At 37.8% G+C, this 16,327-nt stretch overlaps 1 protein-coding gene across 1 annotated transcript in view; it reads left to right on the top strand.

The window, feature by feature from the left end:
* CEP192 (centrosomal protein 192) overlaps nucleotides 1–16,327 on the top strand; it is a 94,361-nt gene that overhangs the window by 36,831 nt on the left and 41,203 nt on the right. Inside the window, exons 23-29 of the mRNA XM_068397189.1 lie at nucleotides 444–574; nucleotides 3,026–4,064; nucleotides 4,175–4,301; nucleotides 5,727–5,898; nucleotides 10,473–11,370; nucleotides 13,143–13,291; nucleotides 15,151–15,381. Coding sequence (XP_068253290.1) covers nucleotides 444–574; nucleotides 3,026–4,064; nucleotides 4,175–4,301; nucleotides 5,727–5,898; nucleotides 10,473–11,370; nucleotides 13,143–13,291; nucleotides 15,151–15,381 — 2,747 coding nt within the window. The remainder of the gene's footprint in view (nucleotides 1–443; nucleotides 575–3,025; nucleotides 4,065–4,174; nucleotides 4,302–5,726; nucleotides 5,899–10,472; nucleotides 11,371–13,142; nucleotides 13,292–15,150; nucleotides 15,382–16,327) is intronic.

Below are 16,327 nucleotides of genomic sequence, written 5' to 3'. Positions count from 1 at the left end.
ACCCGTCTCTCCTAAACATAATCCTTCGAAATCACCAGTTCACTGCTATCTACCTCAGTCAAACCCTGTCTCCAGCATAAGAAAATTGGCTTTATTCAGATTTAACTCTTCTAGTTTTCTACTGGAGTTTGGTCTCTGTTCATATTATCTTGCAAACACCATTTTATGAACAGATTTGTTTAGCTTATGCTAATATGATAAGCTACCTGAAAATAAAATTTGAAGAGTGTGAGCATGGTATTCTTAATGCCTGCTAATTTTGTGAATTGAATGTAAACTTTGAGTACTGTACAGGAAACAATTGATCCTTGCAGTAGTTGGATTTGTGCCATTATTACAGCTCTTTTTTCTATAGAGCGTTAAGGAAGCATGTGTATCCCAAGAATGCAGGTGTTTAGACAGTTTACTGTAAATTAATTCCCTGCCTTTTTCTTTGTTCTTAGATGACTTAAAAGCACAAACTAAAGAACATGCAAATTCTATCAGCTGTGAAGGCACATGGCGTAGGATGGATACTGCAGCTGGAATACATAAAAGCATTAATACAGAAGCTGCTACCAGAAGTAAAGCAAAGGTATTTCTTTTGTATTTTTCTGTTAAGTGCAACTGTGAACTTGAACAAAATTCAAATAACTTCAGTTATTATTGTTTTGTTGAATATGGTTCAGTTTGGACTTTGATATCAGCTCACTGATTTTTATATTGATCATTTGAGTCCTAGCAGGTGCCATTCTTTGTTAGGATAGTTTCATTAGAACGCCATGATCCTGTAGTGAGTCAGGTGTTACTATCACCATCTCATTTTCCTTTTTCTCCCTACTTCACTTCTGGAGTTGCTTGGTCTTTCAGCCCGTAGTTATTCAGAGATTCCTAGGCTATTGACATTCTGCGATCAAGTTTCTAAATTTCAGCTATGTCTTCCCCTTCTATTTTTTTAATGAAGCAACTTGTCTGTAGCATGTGAATAAAATCTTTTACTTGATAAAATTCAAAAACATTGATGTAATGCAAGTCTGAAAAAGGTGTATTTTCAATTTGGTAATCCTAGACACCTACCTTCTCTGCCTTAATGTGTTGTGTTCCTTTTCTGATCAGGCAGAACACATACAGACCCATTCAGTTACAGGAACAGCCCTTCTCCTACATGAGCACTGAAAGAAATCAGTAGCTGGCAAGTTTGACTTGAATTAGCTGGTCAAGTGATGAAGGCTGCAAACTTAAATGCAGAAGGACTGGTTGGATCACTTATCTGACTGTGTACTGCCATAATTACATTTCTTTCTAATTTATCCTTGTTACTATTGTTCTAGATACAAAATGAGTAATTTGGGGTTTTGGTAATGTATATCCAGATTGTAATCTACCCTACCCTCAATTTGTGCAAGTTTAGGTCACACTCAGTCTGGTATGGATGCTAAAATGTTCTCAAACACAGAAAACAGAATGGTTGAGGTCAGAAGGCACTCATGAAGATCATGTAGTCCATCCCTTCTTGCTCAAAGCCAGGTCAAATAGAGCAGGTTGATCAACATCCAGTCACATTTTGAATATCTCCAAGGATGGAGACTCTGTAGTCTCTTTGGGTCCTCTCTGGGTAACCTGTTCCAGTGTTTGATCATGTTGACATTAAAAAATCTTTTCTTAATATTTAAATGGAATTTCCTGTATTTAAAATTGTGCCCATTGCCTCCTTTCTTCTCATTGGATACCTCAGAGAAAGGTCTGGGTCCATCTTTACTACTCCCCACTCCCCTCCTCTCCTCATCAGATATTTACACACATGGATAAGATTTCCTCCTGAGCCTTGTTGTCTTGAGGCTAAACAATTCTCTCTGTCTCCTCATATGACAGATGCTCCAAGTTCTTACCCACCTTTGTGGCCCTTCACTAGACTCCCTCCAGTAAGTCCATGTCTTCTCTTGTACTGGAGAGTCCGTAACTGGACACAGCACTCCACATGTCGTGACACCAGTGCTGAGTGGAGGGGAAGGATCACCTCCCTAAGCCTGCTGGCAACTCTTTTCTTACTGCAGCCCAGGATGCTGTTGGCCTCCTTTGCCACAAGGGCACATTGGTGGTTCATGGTCAACTTCATGTCTACTAGGACCCACAAGCCATTTTCTGATAAGCTGTTTTCCAGCTGGTCGGTCCCCAGCCTGTACGGGTGCATGGGGTTATTTAGGTGCTGGTCTTGGCATTTCCATTTGAACTTCTGAGATTCTTCTCAGCCCATTTTTCCAGCCTGTTGAGGTCCCTCTGTATGACAGCCAACTCTGCTGGTATATAAACTGCACCTCCCAATTTTGTATGATGGGCAAACTTGCTGAGGGGACACCCTGCCCCATCATCCACGTCATTAATGAAGGTGTTGAACAGTACTGGCCCCAGTCTTGATCCCTGGTGTACTCCACCAGCAAGCGACTGACCTCCTGGACTTTGGGCTGCTGATCACAACCCTTTGAGCAGCCAGTTTTCAGTCCAGTCATGATCTGCTTATCTGCTCCATACTTCTGCAGTCTTTTTATAAGGATGTTATGAAGGCATGCATGCGTATCTACAGGAGGACAGATACTTTCTTTTCTTCTGAATGTATGTGTACCTAAGAGAAGTGGGTAGAGATTGTGGTCTGGACATGACTGTGGGACAAACTGTGTTTGTTCCCTATGGTATTTTACTCCCAGTTCTTCCAACTGAATGAAAACATTTTAGGACTTTAAAGGTTTTACAGGAACTAAGGCTTCCTAGCAGGCAATCTTTATTTAATCTTTTAAAAAAAAAAATTGTGGAGTAGACTTAGAAAATCGGTACAATGAGAATTATGCCTGTTGCAGTATTCCTCTTGATGGTTGATTAAATGTGTGACAACTAGAAGTGTTAATATATTACCATATAATATATATAATAATTACCATATAATATATTACTATTACCAATTTAAAAATCAAACAACCACCAAAACACAAAAAACAAAACTCCAAACAAAAATTTCTTAATTTGGTGCTTAACTCATTTTGGTTTGTTGTAGGATGGAATTCATAAAGGCAAGTTTGAAGATGGCTTATCTCATCATTCTGACTCTGTCTTGAGTATCAGCATGATTGCCTCTGCTATTGCTAATGCTTCCTCCAGTGCTGATCCTTCTCAGCTAGCTGCTATGATGATGGCACTCTCTAATAAAAACAAAAGAACAAATTTCCTTCCTGGGATTGTTAAAGAGACGGAACTCTCTGCTAATCAGGTATTGTCCAGCAGTGCGGAAAATGGTACCTTTGATGTGGAAAAATACCTCAAAAAAACAGATGAGATTGGACATGAAAGTGAATATGAGAGTATTGTGAAACATGAAGCATCTGCTCGGAAACTTATGTCTGATACCTTTTTACTGAGTAAAGATGAAAATAAGGACGCTCTTGCAGAAGACTTGAGAAATAATCATAGCAAGCAGCAAGAAATAGAGAAGCGATTTCTGGATTATTTTAATGAAGAAAATGATATTCAGAATTTCTCTAGTCTGTCTGGTGTTCCCAGCCATGAAGGTGGAACTGCAAATAGTGTTAAATATTCAGAAAAGTTGTCAGATTTAGTAAATAGTAAACATTTACAGTCAGTGAATGCTGATCTTGGATCAAGTACGCTTGATACCCAAACCTCACCTACTGGAAATGAAACACAAACATGTGGAATTCCTTTAGCAGCAAAAATGGAAGTGGCACAGAGAAGTCCACTTGCTTACCAGACCAATGATCTCACTAGTAGATGTATTAGGGAAGACACACAAACAGTAGATCAAGCAACAAATGCTGTTCCTGAACCCTGTAATGATTTGGTGGAAAGAAGTACAGGAAACACTCTGTCACTCAGCAACTTAAAACCTGCCGAGCAATCTAGTAAATATGTTTTGGTAAGTCCCACAAAAGCAAAGCCTATGCAGAAATTGAACAATGATCAAAAGAAGCAAAATGCAAAAATAGAGATGAGAAACAAAGATGCCAGTACTGCTTGCGGTGGGAATGTGAAACATGTAACTTTTGAGACACTCTCCCCAACTTCCCAGAATAGTACTGGTAAGTAAACCTATATAAATGTAATCAGTTGTTGAAAAAGCTTTTCTTGACAGTAAGCTTGTTCCCTGTGCTTAAATAAATACTGTTATTAAATTCTGTTTGTTTACCAGAGCATAAACCCATTCTACCTGAATGTGACTTTCAGCCTCTTGAGGATGAGCAGTATAGCTTCAGACCTTCAACTTCACCACTAATCCACTCTTCTCCTAGTGAGACTTCTGGAACAGCATTGGCAGGGTAAATTTCTTGGTGCAGGTTATAAGAATTATTAATGGCTCATGAGGATTTTTGAGGGATCAGGTTTTAGTTTGAATGTTGTCCTTGATCTCAGTTTATAGATGATCTTTATTAGGCTAAGACTTCATTCTTAGGCTAAGATTTCTGTTTGCTTTTATTATGTCTTAAGCAGTCTTAAGCAATTGTTAACTTTATTTTCCTCACTGACCTGATGAGACAGATGCTGGATAGGAACATTGCTGTTTCTGCTCAGGATTATCCAGTAATGCAAGAATACAAAATATTCAGCCTATTAGCTAGTCATATACCTTGGATACCTAAAACCTTGTGTTGATGGAGCTATACAATGTCGTATTTATTAATTGTTATTCTAGTGTAATTAATCTATTACAAATAAAACTGATTGGGGGTTATGAAGTTAATTATATGATAACAAAGCTTGACATTGTATAGACAAATGAAGGTGTGTTTTAAAAGTGTTTCACTCAGTTTGGTTCTCTGATTCATACCACTGCTTGTTGAGAGAGAGGATGGGTAGAAGTATTTGTACTGCTTTTGACCACTTCATATTTTGAAATTGCAACTTGTGTCTAAGATTTAAGGCTTTCTTAGCAACTGAAAGGGAAATGTTTTTTAAATGAGCTCCCATAAGTGTTATATGAACTATAAGATTACAACTAAGTTGGTTGTGTAGTCTTAAACATATAATCATGGCCAGTAGCCAATGGCTATATACATTCTCTTTATAAAAGAGGATATGACTGATTTCTTTGCCTTAACTTTTAAGTTCACTGTTTGATATTTAACTACAGTTAGTGTATTGTCCTGATATTAGAATTAAAGGCTGTCTGCACATTTTAACTTCTGAGAAATGCCAGAGGTTATGCGTATTTTTGCAAGTGTGTTATCTAGACATTAGGATTTCTAGTTAAAATTGCCAGTGACTTTAATTGTTTTCATGTTCTCTCTTCTTGTTTGACGAAGTGGTGAGAGATCCCATGTTTTCAGGTGTGTGAAATCAAGAGAATCTCAACAGTGAATAGGAAATAATAATGTGTGATGCCTGGGATGCTGAATGAGTTCATTTGACATTCTTTCATCTAGTTAGATACAAGTATATTGATTCACCTTTTTCTTTTAATAAGTTGTTGTGTTGTTTCTGTGAACTTAGCATGTGAGTTCACTTGTGGAACTCTGGTGCTTTGCCTTACAGATTTATATCTCGTGAAAATGAGTTTTATGTACATCAAAGCCAGAACTTGTAAGGGTTAATTGAGAGCTGATTTCTCATTTTGACTGACTGTACTAAACAGAATGGTTAAGTAAGTTGATTTTTAGAATAGTATAACTAATGTGTAGCATTGATTTTCTTGGTGAGGGCATTAAAGTATAGTCTAATACTGACATACTTGATCTGTTTTTCAGGTCTGAAACGGAATTTACTTGCACGTCACGTTATCAGGAATGTTCTTTCAAAGAGAGTGTACTACCTCAGTCAGTTTACTCAAGTCCTAGCATGAGCAGATTAACATATGTCTCTGCATCTGACAGTGCGCTTAAGAACACAGCTGTAATACATAATCCAGAGACATACTGGGTAAGAAAATCTTGAGCTGTAAATATGTATTAATTCCGTTTCTCTAAAACAAACAAACAAAACAACACCTCTCCCTCATCCCCAAACCAAACCCTTAAATGGTCAAAATAATTCTCAATTAGAAAAGCGTTAAGGGTTTTGGAACAGTTGAGGACATGCTGTGCATAGGGAAAAGGTATTCTGCTTCCCCCCCACTCCTGAGTTTCAGAAATTTAAATTCTGAAGTAGATTGTGTTAAATGCACAAACTCTAATGAGTATAAACGTAGTAGAACATTCAAAGAACTACTGAATTCTGAAAAAAGTTAGAGTTGATATATTTTTCTTCTTTGACAACCCCCTCAATTGCTTAAGTCATTCTGTTCTTGGAATGCAGTGCAGTATTCCAGCAGTAGTTTGTAGGATCTATATCTGCTTTCATCACCCCTGAGGCTCCCTTTCTGCTCAGCTTCAGCTGTTATGAGAATATTTTTCTTTTTTTTTTTTTTTTCCTGGGGAAATGTTTATAGGTACGTATTTTAGCTTTAACTTCTTTTTTCAGGACTGAAGCTATTATTTTCTACCTCTTGAAGTCATTCTGACTGTTCTTACTGCTTTAGCAAAGAGTGTACTCTGAGAGTGAAACTTCTGTTCAGATTTGCAGTCTTTATGCTGATTAAGATAATTGGCATTCTTTTATCTAAATCCATGGGTTCCTTGGAATCTGGAATCTTTCTGTTATGCCTCCCCCCTTCCAAAGTGTGTGGAAATGTGGATGGAACTTTAAAAGACAAACAAACAAAAGCTGAAAAAACCTCTCTTGACTGCATCTATGTCTGTGTAAATCTGAATGGTTATGTTTATTTTGTAATATCTTTATCAGTTGTGGATTCCTCTAACACAGGAAAGAGAAATGCTCTCTACTATGCATTTTTTTTCATTTGCAGAGGGTGAGGCTTTTCAGGACTGGAGGCTAGTGAAAGCTTAGTGAAGTCTTCTCTTCCTCTTATGGGAACACCAGCAGCAATGTTCCTTCATGCTGAAAGCATCAAGAAGAAGGAAGCATATGGTTTGGCCTACAGATAATTTTGTTCTAGGTCTAGTTGCTCAAGTTACTCAGGGAATATCAGTTCTTTTCCATCTTGATGTTTCCAGTGGGAATCACAGCCCCATAGGAAGGAACCCAGTGGCAAATTTAAATGGGTATTGGCTTGTACTCAGTGCTGGTGTAGCATCAGCTCTTAGGTCTGTTTCATGTTTGAAATGCATATGGTTCCAGATTTTTGTCATCTCATGCAAATGGGTGGCTCTTGATGCTTTGATATAACTGGCTGTATACTAGTTTGCCCCTCTGACTTGGAGATGTTACTTTTTGAGTAGTCTTTGTTCCCTAGGGTAGTTTAGCAAGGAGATCCTCAAGTACTTTGGCAAAGTTTTACATTTGTATTATGAGTACATTTGTAAATCCCATTTATAAGGCTGCAGTGTTAATTTATTCCTCTGGGTTAGTAATCTTTTATGCTGAGGGAGAGAGAGACTGAGAGATCTTAATCTCATTTGTACTTGTTAAGAGCCACTTTCATGTCCCTTGCCTGAAGCTTCTTACAGACAAGAAGAATGTTTGTATTGGTGTTATCTTCAGATCTAAATACTTATTATAGCACAATCTGTTTAACCAGTGATGCCCTCTCCTTTAACACTAGGGTCAGGTTCTCAAAGGAGAATGATTTTTTTTTTTTTTTTTTTAAAAAATTTCTTGTTTGGTTGATTTGGCCTGATGAGCCATCTCACCTCAGGCAGCTCCCCTGATTGCCCTTTTTGAAGGATTGTAACTTGCACCTTACTCTTCTACAACAATCCAAACAGCTACTTTATTCTTTCCCCTTCTTTCACATGCCTTTCCCTGCCTCCCAGCTTCTATTTACTTAAGCTGAACAATTGCTTTATACTGTGGATACTCTTCATCCTTTTGTGTAGCTCTCTTGTTCCTGTGTCAGATTTCTCTAGGTACAGCTGTCCTGAGCCGATGTCTGATTGCTTTGATACCACACTGTCTAGTTTTTGTTTTGAAACTTTTAAAAAAAATTATTTTGAAACTCCATTTTTTGAAAATGGAATCTGTGATCTGGATGTACTTCACAAGAAAAAATTAGCCTTTGTAGCACATCTAAAGAACAATTTCATTTTTCAGATTGGTAGGGGAAATACCTGGAGTTCCATGTACTGTGTTGTGAAGACTACAAAGTGTGATGCCAGTTGTGGGAGGGTGGTTCTCCCATGGTCAGTCCTCCTCCACGGATTAGCACCAGTGCTATTGTTAGTAGCTATGAACAGTGCATGAGAGGGTGTAATCACTTCTGCTCTTGACTTTAGCCCAATAGGAGGTGCCTTGAAACACATTTGTGTGGATGCATGTTTATGATTTGTACTTCTTTTTCTCTTGATTTGGTTTCTAAGTACAAAAATCCCAAGACTCTCAGGATAAGGTACACTTATTCCACCTACACCATGCATACCTGCCATATTGGCAGGTCTTTGGGCTTGAATGATTTCTTTGTGTGAGTGCACAAAGAAAGTATTTGTGTCACTGCATTTTCATGCATCTCAAACTAATATTTTTTGATTAGTGATTTGGTTCAGGGTCACTCATCTGTTTGATTTTTTTCTTAAAAAGCTGGCAAGTATGTCTTTAGTGGTGTGGGGTTTTTTTCTTGTTGTTGTCAAAAAATCTATCTGCTATAATGTTACTGTAACTTACTGCTTTTAGGTCCTTAGCTTTTACTAAGAACCCTAAGTACAAACTTGTTACCTAATCACATCATCTTTTTGTTAGTGGACTCTTAATACTTATGGATTCTCATTTCTTGTTAGAAGAAACTTGGGCCTTAGTAAGCACCTTTGTATTCAAGAAAGTCATAAAGAATATGGAGAGATAATCTATACCACACTTGTATGCTGCTATTTAGTATCAATTGTATCAGAAATAGTGTGGCCAGCAGGACTAGGGAAGTGATTGTCCCCCTGTACTGGGCACTGGTGAGGCTGCATCTCAAATACTGTGTTCAGTTTTGGACCCCTCAGTACAAGAAAGACATTGAGGTGCTGGAGAGAGTCCAAAGAAGGGCAACGAGGCTGGTGAAGGGTCTAGAGCACAAGTCTTATGAGGAGTGGCTGAGGGAACTGGGGTTGTTTAGTCTGGAGAAAAGGGAGCTGAGGGGACACCTTATCACTGTCTATAACTACCTGAAAGGAGGTTGTAGCGAGGTGGGTGTCGGTCTCTTTTCCGAGGTACAAGTGACAGGACGAGAGGAAACGGCCTCAAGTTGTGCCAGGGGAGGTTTAGGTTGGACATTAGGAAAAATGTGTTCACTGAAAGGGTTATCAAGCATTGGAACAGGCTGCCCAGGGAAGTGGTGGAGTCACCGTCCCTGGAGGTATTTAAAAGACGCGTAGATGTGGTGCTTAGGGATAGGGTTTAGCGGTGGACTTGGCAGCGTTAGGTTAACATTTGGACTTGATGATCTTGGAGGTCTTTTCTAACCTAAATGATTCTATGTTTCATGCATTTTTAAACATGAAAATCTTCATGGTCTTGGATCCAAGCACAGTAAATAAGAAAATTCACTGCAGGTCTCCATTTTTTAGAATAATAATGTCTCTGAACCTGTCAATGAGTTTAGGAATCTGCTCCATTTGTTTTTTTCATAGTACAGTTACTTTCCCAGAGAATGACTTTATAAAATCATAGAAAGTCAAACATTTTTGGCCCTGTGGAAGCTCTCTTAGTTGGTGGTAACTTCAGAGAGCAGAGCATTCTTCTGGTGTTAATGCCTAGCGTGGTGGGTTCACGCTGGCTGGTGGCTGAGCCCCCCCTCCAGTTGCTTGCTCACACCCCCACAGTGGGATGGAGGAGAGAATTGGAAGGGCAAAAGGTGGGGTGGGGGACTTGTGGGTTGAGATAAAGACAGTTTAGTAAGTGAAGAGGGAGGGGAGAGGAAGTAAAGTGATGCAAAAGCAGTCACTCACTACCAGCAGACCAGTGCTGAGCCAGTCTCCAAGCAACAGCTACTTTGGAAAAATTCCCCCAAAGTTTTATTGCTGTGGATGATACTACATGGTATGGATTCTTTTTTTGGTCAGTTGGGGTCAGCTGTCCTGACCATGTCCCCTCCCTACCTCTTGCCCATCCCCAGCCTACTCTCTGGAGTGGCAGAGTGACAAATGCAGAAGGCCTTGACACTGTGCAAGCACTGCTCAGCGACAGCTAAAACACTGGCGTGTTATCAACACTGTTTTGGTCACAAATCTAAAAATACAGCACCATAGGGGCTACTATGAAGCAAATGAACCCCATCCCAGCCAGACCCAGTACACCTAGCTAGAATGTGACTTTAGACAGCAAACAGGTTGAAGTCGCGGGTTTTCTTTTTCAAGGTGAGGAGCCACAGATGTTACAAAAGCAAAACTTTGGACAAGACTTGACAAACCTGATTATTTATATTGCATGGCAATACCAGTGTTAAGGTCTGTCTTGTTTTGTGTATCCTATTTGTTTTTCTAAAATTTGTAATACTGCATATTATGTTTGTTTACTAGAGTGAAAATGCTACTGAGCTGAGCACAACAATAATTCAAGCCAGCCCGACTCCTTCGCAGGAACATACAAATGAAAATCTAGAAGACCACGCATGTCAAAGAAATAGAAAGGGAGCACTGCTTAGTATTGACCAGAAGTCAGAAGAAAATGAACTTGCAGATCTTAAAAGAAAACTCGATGATGTACTGGGTCAAGAACTGTCCAAAGAAGGTTTTCCGAAGACTGAAAAGCAGCTTGCATCTATTCCTTCAAATGTGGCAGCAAATCATAAAGAGCTAGACCACGTTAAATCAGCTTTACCAAGTAAATGCTGCATCTTTCAGCCACTTTCTGTTAATGTTGATGCACAAGAAGTGTGGCAGGATCAAACAAGCCAAGCACAGAGACAGGGATTACCGTCCTTGAATGTATTACCCATATATCCTGGATTAAGCACTTATATGCCATTCAGTCAAAACTCATCTGCTGAACAATACGTTCCTATTTCAAGCTTTAAATCCCATGTTGCTACCTCTGAGAGTCAAGCAATTTCTTCTGTTCCCACATTGCTTACAGGATGTTCTCTTGCAACGACTCCATTTGCACAACAGCATCTGGGAAATATACCGTCTACTGGAAATACAGTTTCGTCTCAGTTTTATGGCTGCAGCTCTGCAGGTTTTAGTCTTCCAGCAGGGCTTCCTTGTTCTGGTGTCCCAGCAGGACATGTTGAGAATCCACTTATGGTAGGAATTCCTTTAGGTCCAAATATTGGTCCTGGCGCTTTGGGTGCAGCTTCACTTTGTAATCCCCACTCTACTTCCTGGAACAAGAATACCTTAAATATAAAATCATGTACTGGACAACCTCTTGGAGCTGGTAGAAATGAGTGGGAGTTGTCAAAGTCACCTGGTATTGGTAAGTGTGTTTTTTAGAGTGTGTTTAAAATACAACCGTGGACAAGAATGGCGATAGTGATGATGCTAATATTATAGCAAATAAAATTAAGATGACTACCAAGTGTAACCATAATTATTCTTTATACAATATTTATTATTTTAAAAAGGTATTACTAATTTTCCTTATTTAATGATGTTCTCTGAATTCAATGTCTATTCTTATAGTCCCTCTAATGGTCTTAAAATTTTCAAAATCTGGAAGAATTTCAGCATTCTTCTTCAGCATTCAGTGGCTTTGTGTTTGTTTAAATGATCTAGAACTGTATTTCATAGGAGGAAGAGAAATCCTAGCTGCAGTTCAAGTAAAAGCAGTTCTTGGAAAAGTAGATGACATTTCTGTCTTCAGCCTAACTTGGTATTAGCAGTCAGTTAAGCCAAAAAATCCAAGGAGGAGAGTGGAGGGTTTAAGCTGCTTTCTGGTTATGAAGGGGAAGACAAGCTGCCAATTGCCTTCTGTACTTTCTGCTATTTATCTGTATCTTGACTTCGCTCTAAACCTAAGCAGTGCAAATTAGCATTTAAATTTAAAGACTTCTTTTAACCTATGATCTCTTTAGTTACTTTTTGCTATACTTTTTTCTGGCTAATTCTTTCAGACAAAATGACAAGCTAGTGGGGTTGAAGGTTTGAATTTGTGACAGTTTTTATAGGTTATTTTCTGTTTATTGATTGTTCTAAATCATGGGTCTTGTTAGTGCACTTTAAAATAGTAAAATTTGAACAATCTTACTCTTTGCCTGTTTTTAATATACATAATTTCTAGGTTTTTGTACATGTTTTTGAACTCTGAATATCTATGTCATCTAAACTTGATTTTTGGCAAACTTGAGTTTTTGAACTTCATTTCCAGTGATGCTAGTCTTAGTTTATATTTTCACCTTCATACTTGTGCTAAATTTTTTTTTTTGGAGCGGAATAGGAGTGTGTGGCTTTAAAACACAGCTTGTTGCTCAAGTAACTAAAAATGCTTCAGGTGATTCTGTGTGTCTCTAACTGAGAAGTCAAATTTTTCATTTGATGTGAGTACCCATTAGTGGATTTCTGGATGTAATGAAGATTGATCATTGGTGTGCCAGAGAACTCTTGCCTCCATTTGAGTTTTGAGTTGTCATTATAATGTTGCAATTCCTCTGAAAGTTATTTTGAGTATTTTAGAAGTAAGGACTTCCTGGAAGTAAAGTATTCGAAGCAGGATTTCTTTTTGATTTAGTGGTAACTTTTGATGACCTCACTTCTGCAGCAAAGATCTGCTCTAGGAGTACTCAGTATTTTCTGTAGAAAAAAAATGCCTGAACACTTTTTTAGGTAACAGTTGTACTCTGGTAAAAAAAGATTTTCCTTTTGGTCAGTGTAAATGTTCTAAAGATGGTGTAATGCTGATATCACATTTTCTGAGTTGGGCTAGTACTGATTAAATTATGAACACTGAGTATTTTATATAGGGTATATATATACACACTTTGTGGCTTAGTGTCTACATGGGATGTGCTATTTCCGTAAGTATTTTTGTTCGTGACAGTAGAGCTCCAAGTAAAATGCAAAGTAGAAACTATTGAAATTCTGAGTATCAGGCTTGTGCAAAACATTCTTGTGAAAACTGTAGGAGTCAAACGTTTCCTTGCCATAATGAAGCATTTGTCAAATGAGTTTATAAACTTAACATGGTGGCAGCCTGAGTGCTGATTTGCCTCTGGGTACTTGGAACTAACAGGAGCATATTTTCTTCCAAAGGACATGTAAAAGTACCAGAAGAATTGAAGTTCCCTAATGCCTGTTGCGTCGGAATTGCATCACAGACAGTTCTTAGCATTTTTAATCCAACTGAACGGTGGTTGCACGTCAGCATTGGAATACTCAGTGTTTCAGTTAATGGGGAAAAGGTAAGAGATTTTTTTAATAAAGCTACAGGAATAATGCTGTAATCTTACCAGATGTCATAGGTAAAATTAGAACCCTGTGTACAGATGTGTAATTTTTTCCCATTTTATAGTTAATATGCACAAAAGCAGTGCTACCCTCTTTCAGCCAGGCCACCTGGCTTATTCCAACCAGTAGGCACAGAGAGGTAAATGCCACATGATGGGACTGACTTGTGGAATTTTTGTGTGTGTAAAGTGTGATAGGTTTGAATTTACTGCCTATTCATTCCCACCTTTGTATGCAAGAAAAGTCAGCCCTAGAAAAGAAAGCATCCACGCTGAGGACTGTTACTGCTAAAACATTTTGTGCAGTTTGCTTTCATTTTTTTGAAATCAGGAGATCTTGTGTGACAGAGAATGAGAAATATTTGGAGCAAACTTCAAGCTAGATGGGTTGTTCTGTGGGTTATATGTAGCTTGTAGGCCATAGATTGGGTATCTTGTGCTTTAATTTTGTTAAATTCTATCCACTTCAGTCATCAGTCATAGTTCCAGAGGTAAAAGATCTCAAGAACATGAGAATGAGTTAGATTCAAGGTCCAGCAGTATAATTTAATTTCCTTTACTGATGAATACTCTTTGTAGAGAAGAATATAGCAACAGAACAAGCATAGTATACTCGGAGCTTCTGGCAGTTTGATGCTTGGGAACTTTTGAGCTAGATGTTACTTCTGTTATTATTAGTTTTTGGTGGACTGTTCTTTATCTAGTTCATCTTTTGAAATTGTGTAGTGCTGTCCACAGTTCAATCCAGCAGTGGATTCTATGCACTACTGCTTTTTTCCTTTTTTAAAATCTGGTTCTTGCTGTTTTTTTTTTTTTTTTTTGGTCATCCTTATTACTGAGAAATAATGGACAATAATTCACTTTATACATTGCTGCTTGTAATAAATCTTATAAATCCTTATCATATCCCTCCAGCAGATGTAGCACTTGTTTTTCCAGGAATATGACTTCCGTTTTTGCTCTCGTTTTCTCTGAATATTTCTTCTTTAAAAATGACCAAACCAGAATTCTGTGTTTGTGTATATATATATATATGTATATGAAAGTTAAGATTTCCTACATATTTTTCTAGTCACTTAGTACCATGGGACTCTTATGTAGCACTTCAAACCTGAGATTCTGTTGTACCAGGAGGTGATTTTTTTCATGAAATTACTTTACAGCTGACAGTCCCATTTACAGTTGTTTCCATGAATAAATATATACATGTAACTTGTTTGCTGCACAATATAATTAAAACCCATTCTTTTCAGTCAAGTTAACTCTGAGATACACTGAGTATGACTTGCAGTCTGTTGCTCCTGTTTGAAGATTATTTATGAGTGTGTTCACAACAGAAACTTTAAGGTATCTGCACTAGGATTTACTGGTGACCGGCATCCACTGACCTTTCCATTACTCTTCCACCATACCTCTTCTTCCCATCTTTGATGTCAGAAAGTACCAAGTAGAACTGGCTTTGTTTATTTATTTTGCTGCCATTCTTTCTAAAAAAAATCAGGGTTTTACTTATGAATTCACTTTCAAATATAATAAATACTATAATCCCAGTGTTAAGCTTTCGCTAGATGCTGGAAAGAAACCCCAGCAACTTTCAGGCTGACTTATCTAACTCCTTAAATTAAAAGAAAATGTCTACAGTTGAGTGAGATGGAAGTGAGATGTGAATATGAAGATGCAATAATTAATATTGAGCAAAAACATATAAAAAAAATGTCTGTGTTGAGCAGTGGTGCCAGATAAATGTGGTATTTTGAAAGAAGCTGTCCTCTGGCAAGAGGCCTGTTGAAAATGACAGAGAGTTTGTTTTTCAGGTGGATCCTGTGAAATACCAATGTCTGGTTTTCAAGAACAAAACCATCGTAGGACCTTATTCTACCAATGATCTGAAAATACTTTTCTTACCTTATCATTCGGGGATCTTTCAGTGTATTCTCAATGTTTCATCTTGGCCAGTTTCTGCAGATGCCGAGACAATTGTTCAGGCAGAAGCTTTGGCAAGTAGGGTAGTTCTGACAGCAGTCGCTGAAAATCCCAATTTAGAAGTAAGTAGCTGCTTATTGTGTTTTTCTTCTTTTGGTTGGAATTTTATGAATGGTTTAATGACACTAGAAAATAATAGGAATGCAAGGTTGTTCCTCAGAGGAACCTGGGATTTCTTATGTTTTAAGTGGGGAGGGAATATAGGATAAAGTGTTTGAGAAGCTTATATAAACCTAAGACATTTTAGTTGTGGAAAACTACCTAGCTGGAAATGAAGAATTATTGTGCAACTGTCTGAAAAGAATTGAACTGTCTGAGAAGAGTTGCTTAGGGACACATGGTTTAGTGGTAGACTTGGCAGTGCTAGGTTAACATGGGACTTGATGATCTTAAAGGTCCTTTCCAACCAAAACGATTCTATGAATCTATGAATAAATTAAAAGATATTGCTTTTTCATTATTAAAAGAACGGATGGGATCTTAAACAGCTAATGCTTTCTAAGTAAGTATCTGCTATGTTGGATACCATTGAGCATTAAAATATAACAAAACCAATTTATTTCCAATTGTAAGAATTTATTTATTTTTTGCATCAAGTAGGCTTTGTTTTGGTTCCTTATTACTTTCACCTTATTTATGGTTGTGGAGAATATTTTCTTATTCTGGACTAATTACGGGTTAAAAGTAAGTGGAAGTATAAAATGCTTTATCTTGTATCTTATCATGAAGAACAACCAGGTGGGAGAGAGTGTGCCACAAAGAATTAAATCTGGTTTTATGTAGTCCTAAATTTAAGAGTATGTACAGGCAGAAATGGGCTTGATGGTACTTTTGGAGGTGACTGAACAAATTGCATGATGGTCTGTGACGTCGCTGATGAAAGTAAAATTTTCAGTCATTAACCACAGTGAACAATTTCTTTCCATTTTAAGGTGGTCTGTTAACCTGCTTTGGACTAAGTATTTGTTCTAAAGTAATGATATTCTAGTTGAATACACGTGAATAGAT

Source organism: Nyctibius grandis, chromosome 3, assembly GCF_013368605.1.
Source record: "Nyctibius grandis isolate bNycGra1 chromosome 3, bNycGra1.pri, whole genome shotgun sequence".
Taxonomy (NCBI): domain Eukaryota; kingdom Metazoa; phylum Chordata; class Aves; order Nyctibiiformes; family Nyctibiidae; genus Nyctibius; species Nyctibius grandis.
The sequence above is the reverse complement of the archived record's forward strand: the minus strand, read 5'-3'. Positions and strand labels throughout refer to the sequence as shown.